Source organism: Mustela nivalis, assembly GCF_964662115.1.
Source record: "Mustela nivalis genome assembly, chromosome: 3".
NCBI classification, from domain to species: Eukaryota; Metazoa; Chordata; class Mammalia; order Carnivora; family Mustelidae; genus Mustela; species Mustela nivalis.
Genome location: NC_139022.1, coordinates 50,707,360 through 50,722,630, shown reverse-complemented (window position 1 = coordinate 50,722,630; position 15,271 = coordinate 50,707,360). Strand labels below are relative to the sequence as shown.

The window sequence follows — 15,271 nt, the reverse complement described above, 5'->3', positions numbered from 1 at the left end:
TACTGAAAAAACTCCAATTTCTTAAAACTCCCAAAGAAACAAGGTTAATTCCAAAAAACAGAACTTCCTTGGTATATAACATCAAAGCAACTGTAATTGCTGCAAGAACAAAACACTGAGTATATAATTCAGGATATTTGGTTAAAACTTGCCATAATCCTGATGTCAGTTTTTCTTCCTACTAAAATCAACTAGGGAACAAACATTCATTAAAAATCTACTCTATGGGGACGCCTGGGTGGCTCAGTTGGTTAAGCAGCTGCCTTCGGCTCAGGTCATGATCCCAGCGTCCTGGGATCGAGTCCCACATCGGGCTCCTTGCTCCGCAGGGAGCCTGCTCCTCCCTCTAACTCTGCCTTCCACTCTGTCTGCCTGTGCTCGATCTCACTCGCTTTCTCTCTGACAAATAAATAAATAAAATCTTTAAAAAAAAAAAAAAAATCTACTCTATGTCTATCACAATTACAGGCACTCCAGAGGATACCAATACGGTAAGCTGATAACTGCTAATAGTTTACTTAGGGGAAAAAAAAGAAACAAAACCATACATGAACAAAGGAAAGATTACTGCTACCTGAATTTAATGAAATAAATGAAATACTTCATGGAGGACAGCAGCTCTGTAGAAGATAAGACCTGTACCTTCAGAAAGAAGACAGGTGCTCCTGGCATAGAAGAGGGAATCAGCAAGGGAGGACTAAGGAATAGAAAGAAGACACAGAGGAGATCCAAGTCCATGCTGGGGAGCAGTGTTAGGTCAGGTGAGATGGTAACCCCCCCCCCAAAAAAAAACCCACAAAAAAAACCTTGAAAGTCAGGGCAAACCCTCTGGGCCTGACAATAAATAGCTAGCTACCATGTTCTCTTCATCAGGAAATTAAGAGACTCTAGGAGCAAATACTATTTATCAGGAGGCAGGGAGATGTGAGAAGGTTAAGAGCTCAATTTTAATTACACCGTGACTGAGGTAAAGGTGGGATATTCAAAGTATCCCAGGAACAGAGAAAACAGCAACAGTTTACATGTATAAGCGAGTTCAACTACAGATGGCCCAGAGGTCAGAGGTCAGAGGTAAAGATAGGAAAACAGAAGTTGTTCTCTACAAGATTACATGTAGAGGAAAGGGTTTTGTTTCAAAAAAGTTTTATAGTTAGATTTAGAGGAGAAATGATTAGAAGTTGTAGGTATAGATGGTAAAAACAAAGGAATTTCAAAAAGGTGTGTGATCCAAAAGTATTAAACATAGGTGCAGGTAGAAAAGAAACCCCAGTTAAACTATAAACCTAGATTTTGTTAGAAGCAAAATTAAAAGGAACGGAAGAAATTATGGCCAGTGAAGAAATGGAGCCAGTGATTTGTTCAGTGTTTTGGTTGCTAGAGGAAAAAGAGCAACACTGCAGGAGTTATAAGAAGCAAAAGAAAAGTTTTTTTTGCTTGTTTTCTTAATTTTCAAAACATTGGGCTTCTTAGAGATAGTTGAAACAAAAAAGCCATCTCTATACTCAGTAGAGAAGATACAGAAGATAGGAGTAACGAACTGATAGCTTTTATTTTTCCCCTTAAGATTTTCTGTATTTGAGAGCGAGAGAATGAGAGCGAGCGAGATCACAAATAGTGGGGGGAGGCTGAGAGAGAAGCAGACTCCCTGTTAAGCAGAGAGTCCCTGATGTGGGACTCCATCCCAGAACCCTAGGATCATGACCTGACCCAAAGCAGATACTTAACCAACAGAGCCACCATGGAACCCAGGGACTAACAACTTTGAGTAAACACCAATGCTTGGGGCACAGAGTGGGAGGATGGAAAGGTTCTGTGTAGAAAAGTAGAGGCCTGCTCAATGAAGGTAAAATGAGTCAATGCATGGGAATATGGAAGGTAGTTCTGACTCTCCTGGTCATTAGCAGTAAAGCTGAAAAGGAAGAGATGATGAATTATAAAAGAATGTTCAGAATGACTATTGCACTGAATGTAGAAAAAGAGGAAAAAAGTAAATTCTAATACTGTTAGCCAGAAGTAGACCCAAACCAGAATTGGACACTATAAATTTCTGCTGAGCCAGTTTTTCCAAGACTGGGCTTACATTAAAAATTTATAGAGGAAAAAAAAATTTATAGGTGAATTTATGGATGATGATCTATAAAATATTACTCTTCCTTTATAAGAACAGGGTATGCCTTTCCATTTATTATGGTCTTCTTTTGCATTTCTCAGTAGGAGGAGTCTTTTAATTTAGCTTTCTCAGTTTGTAGCAACTATTTGTATAAAGATCTTTGCGGTCCTTGAAAGAAAGTTATGAACTCTCAGCAACAATACAAGTTCCCATAATAAATAACACATACAAATACATTAAATCTTTTTGAAAATATACACACTTGATGAGTCTTAAAGTGTGGACACTAATTTTTTGGTATAATTTCATTGCGGTATAGTTGAACAATAAACTGCACATCTTTCAAATGTGCAATATGATCACTTTCCATGTATGAGCATATCCATGAAACCATCACTACATTAAAAAAACCAAACATTTATATCATCTCCCCAAGTTTTCTAGTATGCTCTTGTAATCCACTCTCATGTTTTCTGTCATTATAGACTATTGTTTGTACCAACAGTTCATTTTTCAAATACCCAAATAGTATTGCAGTGTGGACATCCCATAATTTGTTTACCCATTCACCTGTCGATGGGCATTAGAATTACTTCTAGCTTTTGGCTATCAAACAGTATTGCTGTGAACGTCTGTGTTTAAGACTTTGCGCAAACAGGAATTTTTCTCTTAGGTAAATACTTAGGACTGGAATGGCTGGATTGTGTGGTTGGTACATATTTAACTTTAAAACACTGCCAAATGTTCTTCAAGGTGATATACCATCTTACATTTCCACCAGCAGAGCCTGAGAATTCCAGTTGTTTAACATCCTTGACAACACTTGGTTAATCTTTTTACATTTTAACCAATATATGTAATGGTATCTCACTGTAGTTTTAATTTGTATTTCCCTCATGACTAATGATGTTGAGTATCTTTTCAAGCGCTTATGAGCCTTTTATCTATCTTCTTACCTGTAAGAAATACAAGTGTTCTGCTGATTCATGAATGTTTTGAAGGTATTTTTGTGCAGATCCTAGGTATATTTGGATATTATAATTATAACCATTTTTTTAGTTGAATACTTTTCTTGTTTCTCATTATTTTTCAGTGGATTTTCTTGGGGTTTCCAGGTATAAAATAATTTCACAAAAATACATAAACAAATAAAAACCAAAAATTCTTTGCCTTCTCTAAAAAGGAAATTTTGAAGGAAAAAATGTAGGCTGTAGGTCTAGCAGTACTTGCTGGGTGAAAGGAAGCCCAGAATAGCTAAGAAGACCTGCTTAGTCCCTCCCAAATTTCAAGCTTTTTTAAAAAAATTAGCTTAGTTTCTGAAGTAGGTATGCCACGTGGTGCTATTTCCTTTTGTAAACAAATTATTATTTGAGGCATTCCTTACCCTTGGATCTGATCACCTCTTGATACACTGACTATCAACACTGAGGACTCTGGAGAGCACAGAGGTAACAATGACCCCACATACACAGTGATTCTCCACTGGGGGTGATTTTCTCCCTTCGCTCCTTTGGGGCACCTCTAGTAATACTGGAGACATTTTTGATAATCATGATGGAGGGTAAGTATATTGGTATCTAGTGGGCAAAGACCAAAAATGCTGCTAAACATCCTACAAAGCACAGGTCAGTCCCTTGAAACAATTATCTGGTCCAAGATGCCAATAGTGTCAAATCTGAAAAAACCCGACTTAACCTAGCCCGCTTTGTACAATTTTTTCCATCTTAATACTTTCTAACTTTGGAGTAGTCTAAGACTAAGAACTGGTGAGATAAACAGGTCAGAAATTAAGTAAAATCCTTTGTCTGAGGAAAGCAGCCACATCCTCGGGACCGAATGGAAGCAAGGCTTTGGGTGAATGCACTCAACTTGGCTTCTACACTTCCTCCAGCCTCCTACTTCCAGATCCAGGGCCTGAGCCGTGGCCTCCAGCCCAGCCAGCTGTCCCCACAGCCCATGTCCTTCTGTCCTGCCCATTTCTCCTGCCTCATGTGCAATTTTGGAGTTTTTCCATAAACTGATTCTGGCATTAGCTTTTAGGAGATTTTTGTTAAAACCCAGGACCGACCTTCAGCTCTGAACAATTTTTTCCCTCAATTCCAAAGATGTGCCTTTCTAGCTGACCCAAATTTGGGTGGCTTCTCTCCCCTTTTGCTATTCTACATTTTTAGTCTTATGCTAGCTTTATATCTCAAATGGTGAAATCCGTCCAAAAAAATACAAAATTAAGCATGCTGTTTTAAAAAAAAAAGATAGGGAATCTCAAGGGTGGGAAAAGGTAGCAAAAAAGTAACTAAAAATGAAATCCAAATTAGAATATTAAATGTTTTCAAAGGTACCTTTTTAACTTCTAGAGCACATTCCATCAATGCTTTCACACTTCCAACTTCACGCAATGTCTTTTTACTATTTACATCTGCTCGCCAAGACAAATTCCTCAAAACACTTGCAATAACCTGCAAATGAAATTAATTTTAGAATAACTTGAATATAAAATAATTTAGTTATTTTGTTTTTAATGCTAGCGGTTAAGAGTAGAAACCTACTGGTAAAGAAATTCCTCCTAAATGCTAATACAGTGCCAAAAGGATTCCTTCCTATAATTATTTTCCTTTATTCTGGTTTTAATGTAATCACAATTGAAACATGAGACACTAAATACTGAACCACAGTTTAAATTAATCCAAATTAGGATATTAACCCACTAATATCCAAGAAAAACTCTTGAAATTCTAACTAGTACCTGCTGTAAGTCTTCACTTTCAGATTTTAGTTGGGCCACAAGCGCTCTCATGCAGCCTTTCATAGAGCAGAGTGTAGCCTGTAAAATTAGAAACGGAACAGAGGGTCAATAACAAGGCAACATGAAGCTGTGCTTTATTTTGGACTAATAAATTTCAAATCCAGTTTTAGCTGTCTCATTTTAATCATCCTAATATTTTACCCATAGAAGCCCCAGAGCCAGATTATAGAAAAGAAGTTTTTTTTTTTTGTTTTTAAAGATTTTATTTATTTATTTGACAGAGGGAGATCACAAGTAGGCAGAGAGGCAGGCAGAGAGAAAGAGGAGGAAGCAGGCTCCTGCCGAGCAGAGAGCCTGATGCGGCACTCGAACCCAGGACCCTGAGATCATGACCTGAGCTGAAGGCAGCGGCTTAACCCACTGAGCCACCCAGGTGCCCCCTAGAAAGGAAGTTTTTTGTGATCTATTCCTCTCCTAGTAAACTGGAATAATAAAAAGAGTAAGTGATAAGAAATGATAAGCAGGGGTGCCTGGGTGGCTCAGTTGGTTGGGCGATTTGTCTTAGGCTCAGGTCATGATCTTGGGGTCCCGGGATCAAGTCCCACATCAGGCTCCCAGCTCCATGGGGAGTCTGCTTCTCCCTCTGACCTTCTCCCCTCTCAAATAAATAAATAAAATCTTAAAAAAAATGATAAGCAATGGGTTTTATTTATTTATTTAAAAAAGATTTTATTTATTTATTTGATAGACAGAGATCACAAGTACGTAGAGAGGCAGGCAGAGAGAGAGAGAGGAGGAAGCAGGCTCCCTGCTGAGCAGAGAGCCAGACTCGGGGCTCGTTCCTAGGACCCTGGAGATCATGACCTGAGCTGAAGGCAGAGGCTTATTAACCCACTGAGCCACCCAGGTGCCCCAAGCAAAGGGTTTTAAAGTAAAGTCTCTTCCTTGCCCAGAAGCGATATATGTATAACACTCACATCTGTCATCAGAATTTTTAGACCTTTACTCTTATTCCTGGGAATAGCATTTTAAATGCAATTACATAAACCCACTACTGTATTCTATCTTTTGCCTTTGTTTAGGCATAAGACAGCCTAACGAGTAAAACTATGCACTGGTGTGTGAAGTTCAGTTTTTTTTTTTTTTTAATCAGTGTTTAATGAGGAGAGTGAAAAAAGGAAATCAGTGAAAAGTAGTTTGTATGAAACTAACTCATACCAGTGATATCTTAAGAAGTAGATCTTTTTATAAAACATACCTTGTTGGCCACATCTCCAAAAGTCAAGTTTGTCAAAGCCATTCCAGCATACCGTCTTAATGTAATACTGTAGTGGTCATTAGTTAGCCCATACATTTCACAGTCCACTTGCAATAATTCTGCAATGGCCTGTAGTCCCCCTAATTTAAAAAGGGCAAGAGGAAAAAGACAATAATCTAAAATAAAACAAGTGGCACCAAGTTTAAAAATTACTTATTAGGAAAACATCTCAAAGAAGGAGAATATATAGTTTGAATACACCTCTAGATCACAAGTTACAAAAATTGTTACAAAGAACTTCTATGTAATACTCAAAGTACAGCTGATAATGACTCATTTTCTGCCAGTTTTCTCCACCCTCCAGACCCTTGCCTTACTGAGTGAAGTGGGCATTATAGTCTTATTTACCTCATGTATACTATATCATGTCATTGATGAAGAAGGCTATGTTCTAACACTAGGTCTTCCTTCATGAAGGCAGAAAAAGGTAACTTATTTTTATTACTACAACTTTACAAACATTCTTCAATGTTATACACTGTGGCCTAATTAATTTTTTTTATTTGCCAAATAATTAGCCTTAGGAATCCTGAGACTTTTAAATGAAACTGTGCATGAAGCAAAGATTAGTTTCTTATAAAAAAAATTATCTGTTCAATTTATTACTAAGTTCTATAAAACCACTTATTATATATATATATTTTTTAAAAATTCTTACTTTTCTTTGGTACTCACAAATGTCAAATACCAACTATGCTAGGATTTAGTATTTTCCTTCCCCTTGATTCTCACCACTGGGTATGCCTGACAATGCCCACAGTGGTCAACACTGAGAAGACAAGGAGAAAAATGAAGGAAAAGGAAAGGGAAAGACAGAAAGGAAAGGGTAGTAACAAAACAGAACAAAAAATCCAAAAACAAAAACAAGTAAAGCAAAATGGTGAGCAAGTGAATAAAAATAAAAATGCATATGGATGCTGTTCAAAATATTCATCATTAATATTAATCATCATGGGACTGGGGATATTGTTTTGTCACAGAGAAGTGGCTTAGACAGAAAAAAGGAAGATGAACATAAACAGGTGATTTTTGGAAATTCTTAGTCTAAACAGTCAGGTTATCAATTTAGAAGAGGACCTGTATGTTTGGTATTTTTGTAAATCATCTAGAAGGGTCAGTATGTAGAGGAGACTGCAAATACATAAAACAAAGTTTTAACTTGGCTAAAGAATTCCAACTCAGAAGAATTAACTGTATGAAGACTGGTGCAAATCTTTATGACTAGCAGCAATGCGATGAGTTTGAATGTAGATAAATGAAAATTAATTCGGTTAAGGAAAACCCAAACCATACTTAGGAGTATTTTTTTCCATCTACCCAGGATAATGGAAAAATACATAGCCACTGAACACAATACAGTGACTATCTTTAAGGAGCTTATACATTAGAGCAAAAGCAGACCCTAAACAACTAATTTAGGCATAACAGTGCAGAAGCACAGGGAGAGGTAACAGGTGACTTCACCTAGATTGAAAGTATCAAGAAAAAGGCTGAGGAAATAATGTTTAGGTTAAGAAAGACTTAAAGGATGAGTATCTAAAACGGGTGGGGCAAGAATAATAGAAAAACATTTTAGGCAGATGAAACAGTATGTGCAAGAGCCCCTGACCCTGAAATACACAGCAATAAGGGGAAGGTCTCAAGATGAGGCTACGAAATGGGTAGAGGCTGTATCATGCAAGACTTTATATGTCACACTCAGGCTTTCCAACAGGGCAAGGAATAATTTAATGTACATTCTAAATAGATTCCTGTGATCTGTAGGATGCAGAATGGATAACTGTAAGTGGGGAGCCAAGTAAGTACTGTACTTCCTGCAGAGGAGGAGAGATGATAGTGGCCCAAACTGGGGATGGAAAGGAGAGCAGTGATTAGAGATAAATTTAAGAAGCAGAATTAAAGTAAATGGGGCTTTAATTAGGGTAGGGTTATAGGATGTCTTCCGAGATTCTGGCCTGAGGAACTGGGCTGACTGTCATGCCATTTTCTGAGAAAAAGAACCTTGGAAGAGAAAGGGATGTGGGGCTGAAGGAGATAACCAGTTCAGTTGGGGCAGTTGAGTTAAAAATGTCTGAAAAACCATCTAAGTGAAGATGTCAGATGAGGAGTTTGATAATGTGTCTAAAACTCAGGAGTGGCAAAGTGGATTAAGATGTAAATTGGCAAAACATTGTAATGGAAGCACAGATTGGAGGATATTGTTTAGAGAGAGATGAAGAAAACCTAGGACAGAGCTTTGAGGAATTCCCAATGTTTAATACTTGAGTAGAAGAGAAGCAGCCAGTAAAAGAATTGAGGTTCTGACTCAGGAAACTGACTTGGGAATGACCAATGACCTAAAGACCATGGCCCTGTATACTGGTAAGATCGCCAAGATGTTGAGCATTACAGAGCAGACTATTGATGCCAAAACAAACATCCTATGCTTTGTGCCTGAGTGGCATGGTAATATCTGTGACACTTTCTTAAGAAAGGTGAAATGATTTAATAAAGAAGGTCTCAAGAAAGCACTAAAAGAAGAAAGACCTTTTTTCCAACAGAAAAACTAAAACACTCAGGACTTGATTCTGAAAACAAAGATTAAAGAAGGATATGGTCTATATCAACAAAAGCATGAAGAAAAAAGAACATTCGATAAAATTTAGGATTCAGATAAAAGAGAGCTTTTAATGACTTTAGACAAATAAAGAAGACTTTCTGTAAATTTTAAGGCAACAAATAAAATCTGTGTCAAAACTACAAATGGATTCACAAAAATATGATGTGAATTCATGACTGATAGAATAAAAAAAAAAAAGGTTGCCCTTAGAAAAGTTAGCCTGTCTCAAGGTAATGCAAAGATAAGCATATTCTTTCACATTTTGCTCAGTGTCTATGTTTAAAAAAAGTGGTCCGCATGGACCAGATATTATCCAATGTGGGATTTCATAACCTTAAAGCTAGTAGAGGACCAATGGTTTCAACAGAACCCTTAATTTAAACTTATGTATATAAAAAAGATAACAGAAAGATGACACTTAGTTTTTTAAAGAGTATATTATTTTCCTTTTACTTGGGTTAGATAGTCACCATTATCATTCTAAAATAAACATTAGGGCCCCAATGTAAATATTCTATATATTGTTTCACAAAATTTACGGATCATAAGAATCACCTGGGCCACTAATTAAATGATTCCTAGGTACCCCTCTGGAGATTCTGCTATACTAAACCTGTGTGCTACAAGGCTAGACAATCTATATGGTTTGGCAAGTATCTCTGTGATTATTATGATCTAGTTTGGAAATACTAATACAAATAAATCATGAGTTCCTTGAAAGTCAGAACCATATCTTCACCATTTTTCAAGGTACAGTTTCTGGGACAGAGCTGGGACTTAATCAATGTATACACCCCTGAGAGCACAGCCTACAACCTGTAGTTCTAACAGGTACACCTAAATGACCTTGAAAAGTTGTAGAATCCTCTTGTATGTACAAATGATAGTCCCAGCTGACTAGGTTTAGGAATTTCCCTTCATCCATTTGGGACTTTATTCCTCCTTATCCCTCACTGCCAGATACTTCGTGCTTCCTTACTCCATCTCCCCATAATCCACAAACCTTGATTTTTCTTTTGCTTTGTGCAAATTTAGAGGCTAGGAATGAGAAGAAAGGAATCCCCTGTAGCTCTGTTCCCAACAGTCACACCCCCAAAGGCCCCATCCTGCTCCTCACCTGAAAGCCCCTGCCCTAGCTCCTGTGATGAAATGCCCCGGGTAGCCTTCCTACCTGAAGAAGGAAGAGGAACAAATACTGAGTCTAGGTTTCACTCTGAAATTCAGATGATTAATGTGTCAGTCCTAGTCTACAGTTCATTGGAACACAGGTCTATTTACAGAAAAACCTTTGCAGTAGTTTAAAATTGGATTAGTTTTCTTGTTTATTCAAGATTTTTATCTGCTTCCCATTATTACTAGCATTAAAAAACAACCAAACATAAAATTTTCACAAATGCTGGGTCTACTGAGGAGGGGATAACTCATAAGATCACACTCAGTTCCACTGGAGGCTGGGAGGTGGGGGAAGAAAAGAGAATCAGATGGGCCAAATGCAAGGGCCTATGGGAAGAAAAGCATGGCTGGAGGTCAGGCCTGAGATCACAAAGTATACAGCCCCCCAAAGTGATGACTCTGAAGGAGACAACACTCATTGTTGGCCGTGCAGGTTCTCTGTGTTTAAGAGTCTCATGATTTTGTGACTTTTCAGATAAATGATGAATGACAATGATGAGGGTGGTAGAAATATAAAGTGGGGGCTGGGATGTAATGTAAAATAAACAGCACAAAAAGCAAGGGCACAGCCACACTAAGATGGAAACTCAGTGTATGGTTCTTGCTTGTGGTACAACTAAACAGATCCAGTTCACATGAGACGGCTCAGCATGATGCAATTATAAATACAACATATGCAAAATGAACCTAGAAATCAAAGAAAAACCGTTACATGACAAATGGAGTGCACAAAAATGCAGGTCATAAAAGGCTTAGAGTGTGTGAAAACACATACATAAAAGAGTAATACTTCCAAAAATTAGTGGAATATTTCTAACTTAAGTTACAGCAAAATCTTTTCTTCATTAACTAGTTTCAAAGATACCATGCCGCTTATCATGAAAATCCAGTAAGTACTGATAACCATGAAGAGAAATGAGAATCTTAATAATAATTCCTTCTGGTGTCCATCAGAAGTGACTGAGTTCAAGAAAAATCACAAAGCTCCACATTTCAAAATAATTTAAATTACCCTCCCATTAACCATCACATAGAGTCTACTGTGGAAACAGGGGCAAGGAGTGGCCCACTTAGTAATTTTTCTAATTGCTGGCTAAGAGTTTGAAAAGCCAAGTTACTTTATACAAGGTAGCAGTTTCTATCATTAAGAACCTTTTCTTCTCTGGAAACCAGAGCATAATGATTTGCTACAAGGAGAAACAGGTGGTAACGGAAATTAGTGGCCTTATGCCCAATTCAATGATGACGAAAAATCTTCAGTACTCTTCTATGGCATTAAGAAACATTTTTGTCTTACCAAGTTCATTCATTGCATGTCTATGTTCTTCATCAAATGAAAGTTTCATTAAAACACACACAGCAGGACAGATCTGATGTTCAACAGGAGCTGGCACTGGAAAATAAAATTGACATAAACCATAATGCTTTGTTTTTTCAGAAGCAACAATGTTTATTATACTTAAAAAAAAAAATCAGGGGTCACTAATATTTCCCTAATGCTTAGTAGTTTAGTAGATCAACAAATAAATACTACCAACATGGAAAAGAAAATATGAGAAAAGGGCTTCTCTTGGTTCCAGAAAAATGTTTACTACTTATATGCTTTTAACTAACTCTGTCAGAATCAATTCCTTGCAGGTTTATACTATAACTCAAATAATAATTTAAAATTATAATGACTATGTAAAAGAATAAAAACACTTTGATATAAAACCATTTTGTTATGATTTCTATTTAAACTATTGTCACGAGTGTGGGTTAAAAGCACTTATTTGTGTACAAATTTAGTAAAGAAATCTAGCACAAACCTGTGGAGAAAGCTTACCATAGAGACAGACAGTAAACAAGAATCTAAAGAAGAGGTGTCCAAGAAAATGTACCTCCACATTTAATACCGTGTACAGTTTCAAAGCTCATTATTTGAAATAAAAATTTAAAAAGTCTATTTTTCAAAAGTAATATTCATTTATTTTATTTAAGCATTTGAGAACTGTTATTAAGATAAAAAAATACCAGTTATTATGTAATTGTGGATACCACAGGAAAAAAATCCAGAAAGACATTGTTTTCTTAGTAAGGTATCTTAGTAGTTTTCTTCACCCTTAGGACAAAAAGATATAAAGGACAATTTCTGCTATTTTCTTATTCTTGAGAATTTGAAAATTTTAAATAAATTCACCTTTATATCTAAGCTAGAGGGGCACCTGGGTGGATCAATGGGTTAAGGTCCTGCCTTCAGCTCAGGTCATGATCTCAGGGTCTTAGGATAGAGTCCCACATCGGGCTCTGCTCAGCGAGGAGCCTGCTTCTCCCTTTGCCTGCCTCTCTGCCTATTTGTGATCTCTCTCTCTGTGTCAAATAAATAATTAAATAAAATCTTTAAAAAAAAAAAATCTGCTAGAGCTTCATAGAAGGTGTTGTCACCATCAGCCCTTCTCCTGCCCCTTAAATCAACAGGTTGATACAACTCTCCCCTCTCCCCTGTGTGTGAGTGTGTGTGTTTTCTTATCAGGTAAAAGGAAAGTCTTACCTTATATACTTACTGCTTTTGGTTCTTGCTACAGGAATGAAGTAAATTATGTCCCCAAGGGTCCCAATTCTTAACTTCCCTGCTCCTGATGGAGAGGGGTTGGTAGCCCAGGGTTTCTCCCTCAGCAAAGAGCTGGATGGCTGATCACCCCCAGCAACTGGGACCCATTGCCTGAAGCAGGAAGGTGCAGCGGGAAGAGGACTGGGTTGACAGTCAGAAGATCTGGCCTGTGTTCCTGGCTCTACCACTTATTAGCTAAGAGTCTAACAAGCAAGTCTCTTAGCATCTCTGAGCCTCAGTTTTTTCATCTGTAAAATGGAGATTATAATACCTTCCCTTCCTACTTTAGGAGTTTGTTGTGAGGCTCAAATAACATAACAGATGTGACACAGCTCTGTATTCACTGACTAGAGTGTTGTGCAAATGTTAATATAATAGCCTGGTCACTAACAGTTAAAGCTCACTTTCTTGAGCTTCATCTATAAAATGGAAGAGATGGAAACATAATTGCTCAAGTTCTTTCTAAATCTACTATACCATGACTATAAATCTCTCTTGACCTCATTCTTTTTTGGTTGCATAGTACTGCATGTAGTGTTTTCCTTTGCTATTTTTTTTTTCTAGAAATATACAGACTTAAGTTTTAAACTATGTTAGCGGTGTAGATGGCTACTATAAATTTCCCATTCCTACTCATAAAGACAACATACTAACTAAAAAAGTTTTCATTTAAAAAAGGTTTACAGGGACGCCTGGGTGGCTCAGTTGGTTAAGCAGCTGCCTTCGGCTCAGGTCATGATCCCAGCGTCCTGGGATCGAGTCCCACATCGGGCTCCTTGCTTGGCAGGGAGCCTGCTTCTCCCTCTGCCTCTGCCTGCCACTCTGTCTGCCTGTGCTTGCTCTCGCTTCTCTCTCTATGACAAATAAATAAAATAAAAAATCTTTAAAAAAAAAAATAAAATAAAAAAGGTTTACATTTTCTTTGGTAACATGCACTATAAGGAACATACTTGGATTTTTGTCCTGGTCCATGCCTTGTTCATGGGCTTCCTGCCACTCCCAACAGGTTTCACAGTAAGCTCGTATCTGTTCCAAAAGATGAAGGACTCGGATTTCACGCCTGCCTCTCTTGTCATCAGGCTGTGAGTGAATGATGTTGTGAAGTGCTGCACTGGCCCTGGCCCGAGCCTCTTTACTGCCCCGGGAATTTCCCAACAACACAGAGTCTTTGTCATTGCCATGTAAAAGCTGGATGAGGAGAGGAAGACATCCAGACTGTCGCATGGATATACAGCTGTCTTGGGAGCTAGACATAGCTAGCAAAGTTCGCGACATATCATCCTTATCATGAGTACCAAGCATTGACAACAATGAATACACCATTTCCACCTGTGGGCCAAATGAGTTTAGAAACAAAATTATGACTTTAATATCCAAACGCTAATACCAATGATGTGATGAATGGGATACTTATTGTAAGTCATTAAAAAGAAAAACAAAACTCAAAACCCCTTTCTAGGATGAAGTAATGGTGGCATACAGTGTTGAAAAAGAAGGTAGGTTCTCACACACTTAAATTGCTGTTTGTCTGGATCAGCCGATTATAGTGAATGGCAATTGATTTCTCTCTCTCTCTCTCTCACACACACACACACACACACACACACACAAAATGAGGAATGTGATTATGTAAATATTTTACACAATTTAAAAATTTTACTTCTTTTAATTTACAACTATAATCAATAAATAGAAAACACTTTTCAACAATTATTATGTACTGAGTACCAGTTCTTGACAATCACTAACCCTTACCAGATTATAATATTGTTAAAAGTGCATGATTTCTCCCTTAAACATATAAAAAGAAGAATGTCATAAAAAGAATGCCATTATCACACAGGGAGTTCAAGGACTCTCAATCAATTTCCTTTTTCTAAAGCATGCAGTAAGCATCAGTTACTCTCGGACAAGAAGTTCTAAAGGTTTACTCAGAAGCAGATTAGAAACTGGAAACAGTACCCAGTTATCCTGGACTGTAATTAGCCTCATTTCAAAGCCAGAGGCTATTATATAAAAGTGGAGGCTATTATATAAAGAATGTATTATCTCTATAAATCAGTGGTTCTTAGTGGTGATTTTGGCCCTCCCAGGACACTTCTGGTGGCCACAACTGTGAGAGGAAGTGCTATGGGCATCTACTAGGCAAAGACCAGGGATACTGCTAAACGTCGTACAATAAAGAATTATCCAGTCAACAATTTTGAGTCTGAGAAACTCTAAAAAATACACACTTCTCTTAGACATTAATGTTTTGGGAAGGTAGTACAGAACTGTGGGTAAATTGGGCTTTCAAATTCTGGCTCCACCACTTATGAATGAACTGTGTGACACCACCACGTTATTTGATTTCTCTAAGCCCCAGTTTTCTCAGTTGCAAAATGGAGAAATTTACTTAACAAGGTTTGCTCTGTGAAGATTAAATGAAATAATACATGTATAGGATAGTAGCTGGCATTCAAAAATATAGTAAGGTCTTAATGTTATCATTCATAAGTCACTTCAAAAGGTAATGAATTCTAGCTGGCAGTTTTCATGCAACAATACTGGTGAATATTAGATTTTCTTTATAGTAAGAACTACACGTTGATATTGGACAGACCGGGGGTTGAAGTCCAATTTAAATATGCAACAGCTGCCTGAAACTTTTTTTGCTTCAGTTTTCTCTTTTAAAAAAGAGGGACAAGAATACAGTGTTTTTGAGATGACCAGAGAAAATGTACACACAACTTCTAGCA

General features: G+C 37.4%; 1 protein-coding gene across 10 annotated transcripts in view; it reads right to left on the bottom strand.

Moving 5' to 3' along the window:
• Window positions 1-15,271, bottom strand: part of APC (APC regulator of WNT signaling pathway) — a 133,869-nt gene that overhangs the window by 10,490 nt on the left and 108,108 nt on the right. For 4 of the 10 annotated variants that reach the window (XM_082723693.1, XM_082723690.1, XM_082723692.1 and 1 more), the window contains 6 exons: window positions 13,484-13,862; window positions 11,241-11,336; window positions 9,888-9,941; window positions 6,112-6,251; window positions 4,854-4,931; window positions 4,450-4,566 (listed from right to left, as the gene is read on the bottom strand). In XM_082723693.1, coding sequence (XP_082579819.1) covers window positions 4,450-4,566; window positions 4,854-4,931; window positions 6,112-6,251; window positions 9,888-9,941; window positions 11,241-11,336; window positions 13,484-13,862 — 864 coding nt within the window. The remainder of the gene's footprint in view (window positions 1-4,449; window positions 4,567-4,853; window positions 4,932-6,111; window positions 6,252-9,887; window positions 9,942-11,240; window positions 11,337-13,483; window positions 13,863-15,271) is intronic. The other 6 variants (XM_082723698.1, XM_082723697.1, XM_082723695.1 and 3 more) reach the window with 3 other exon arrangements.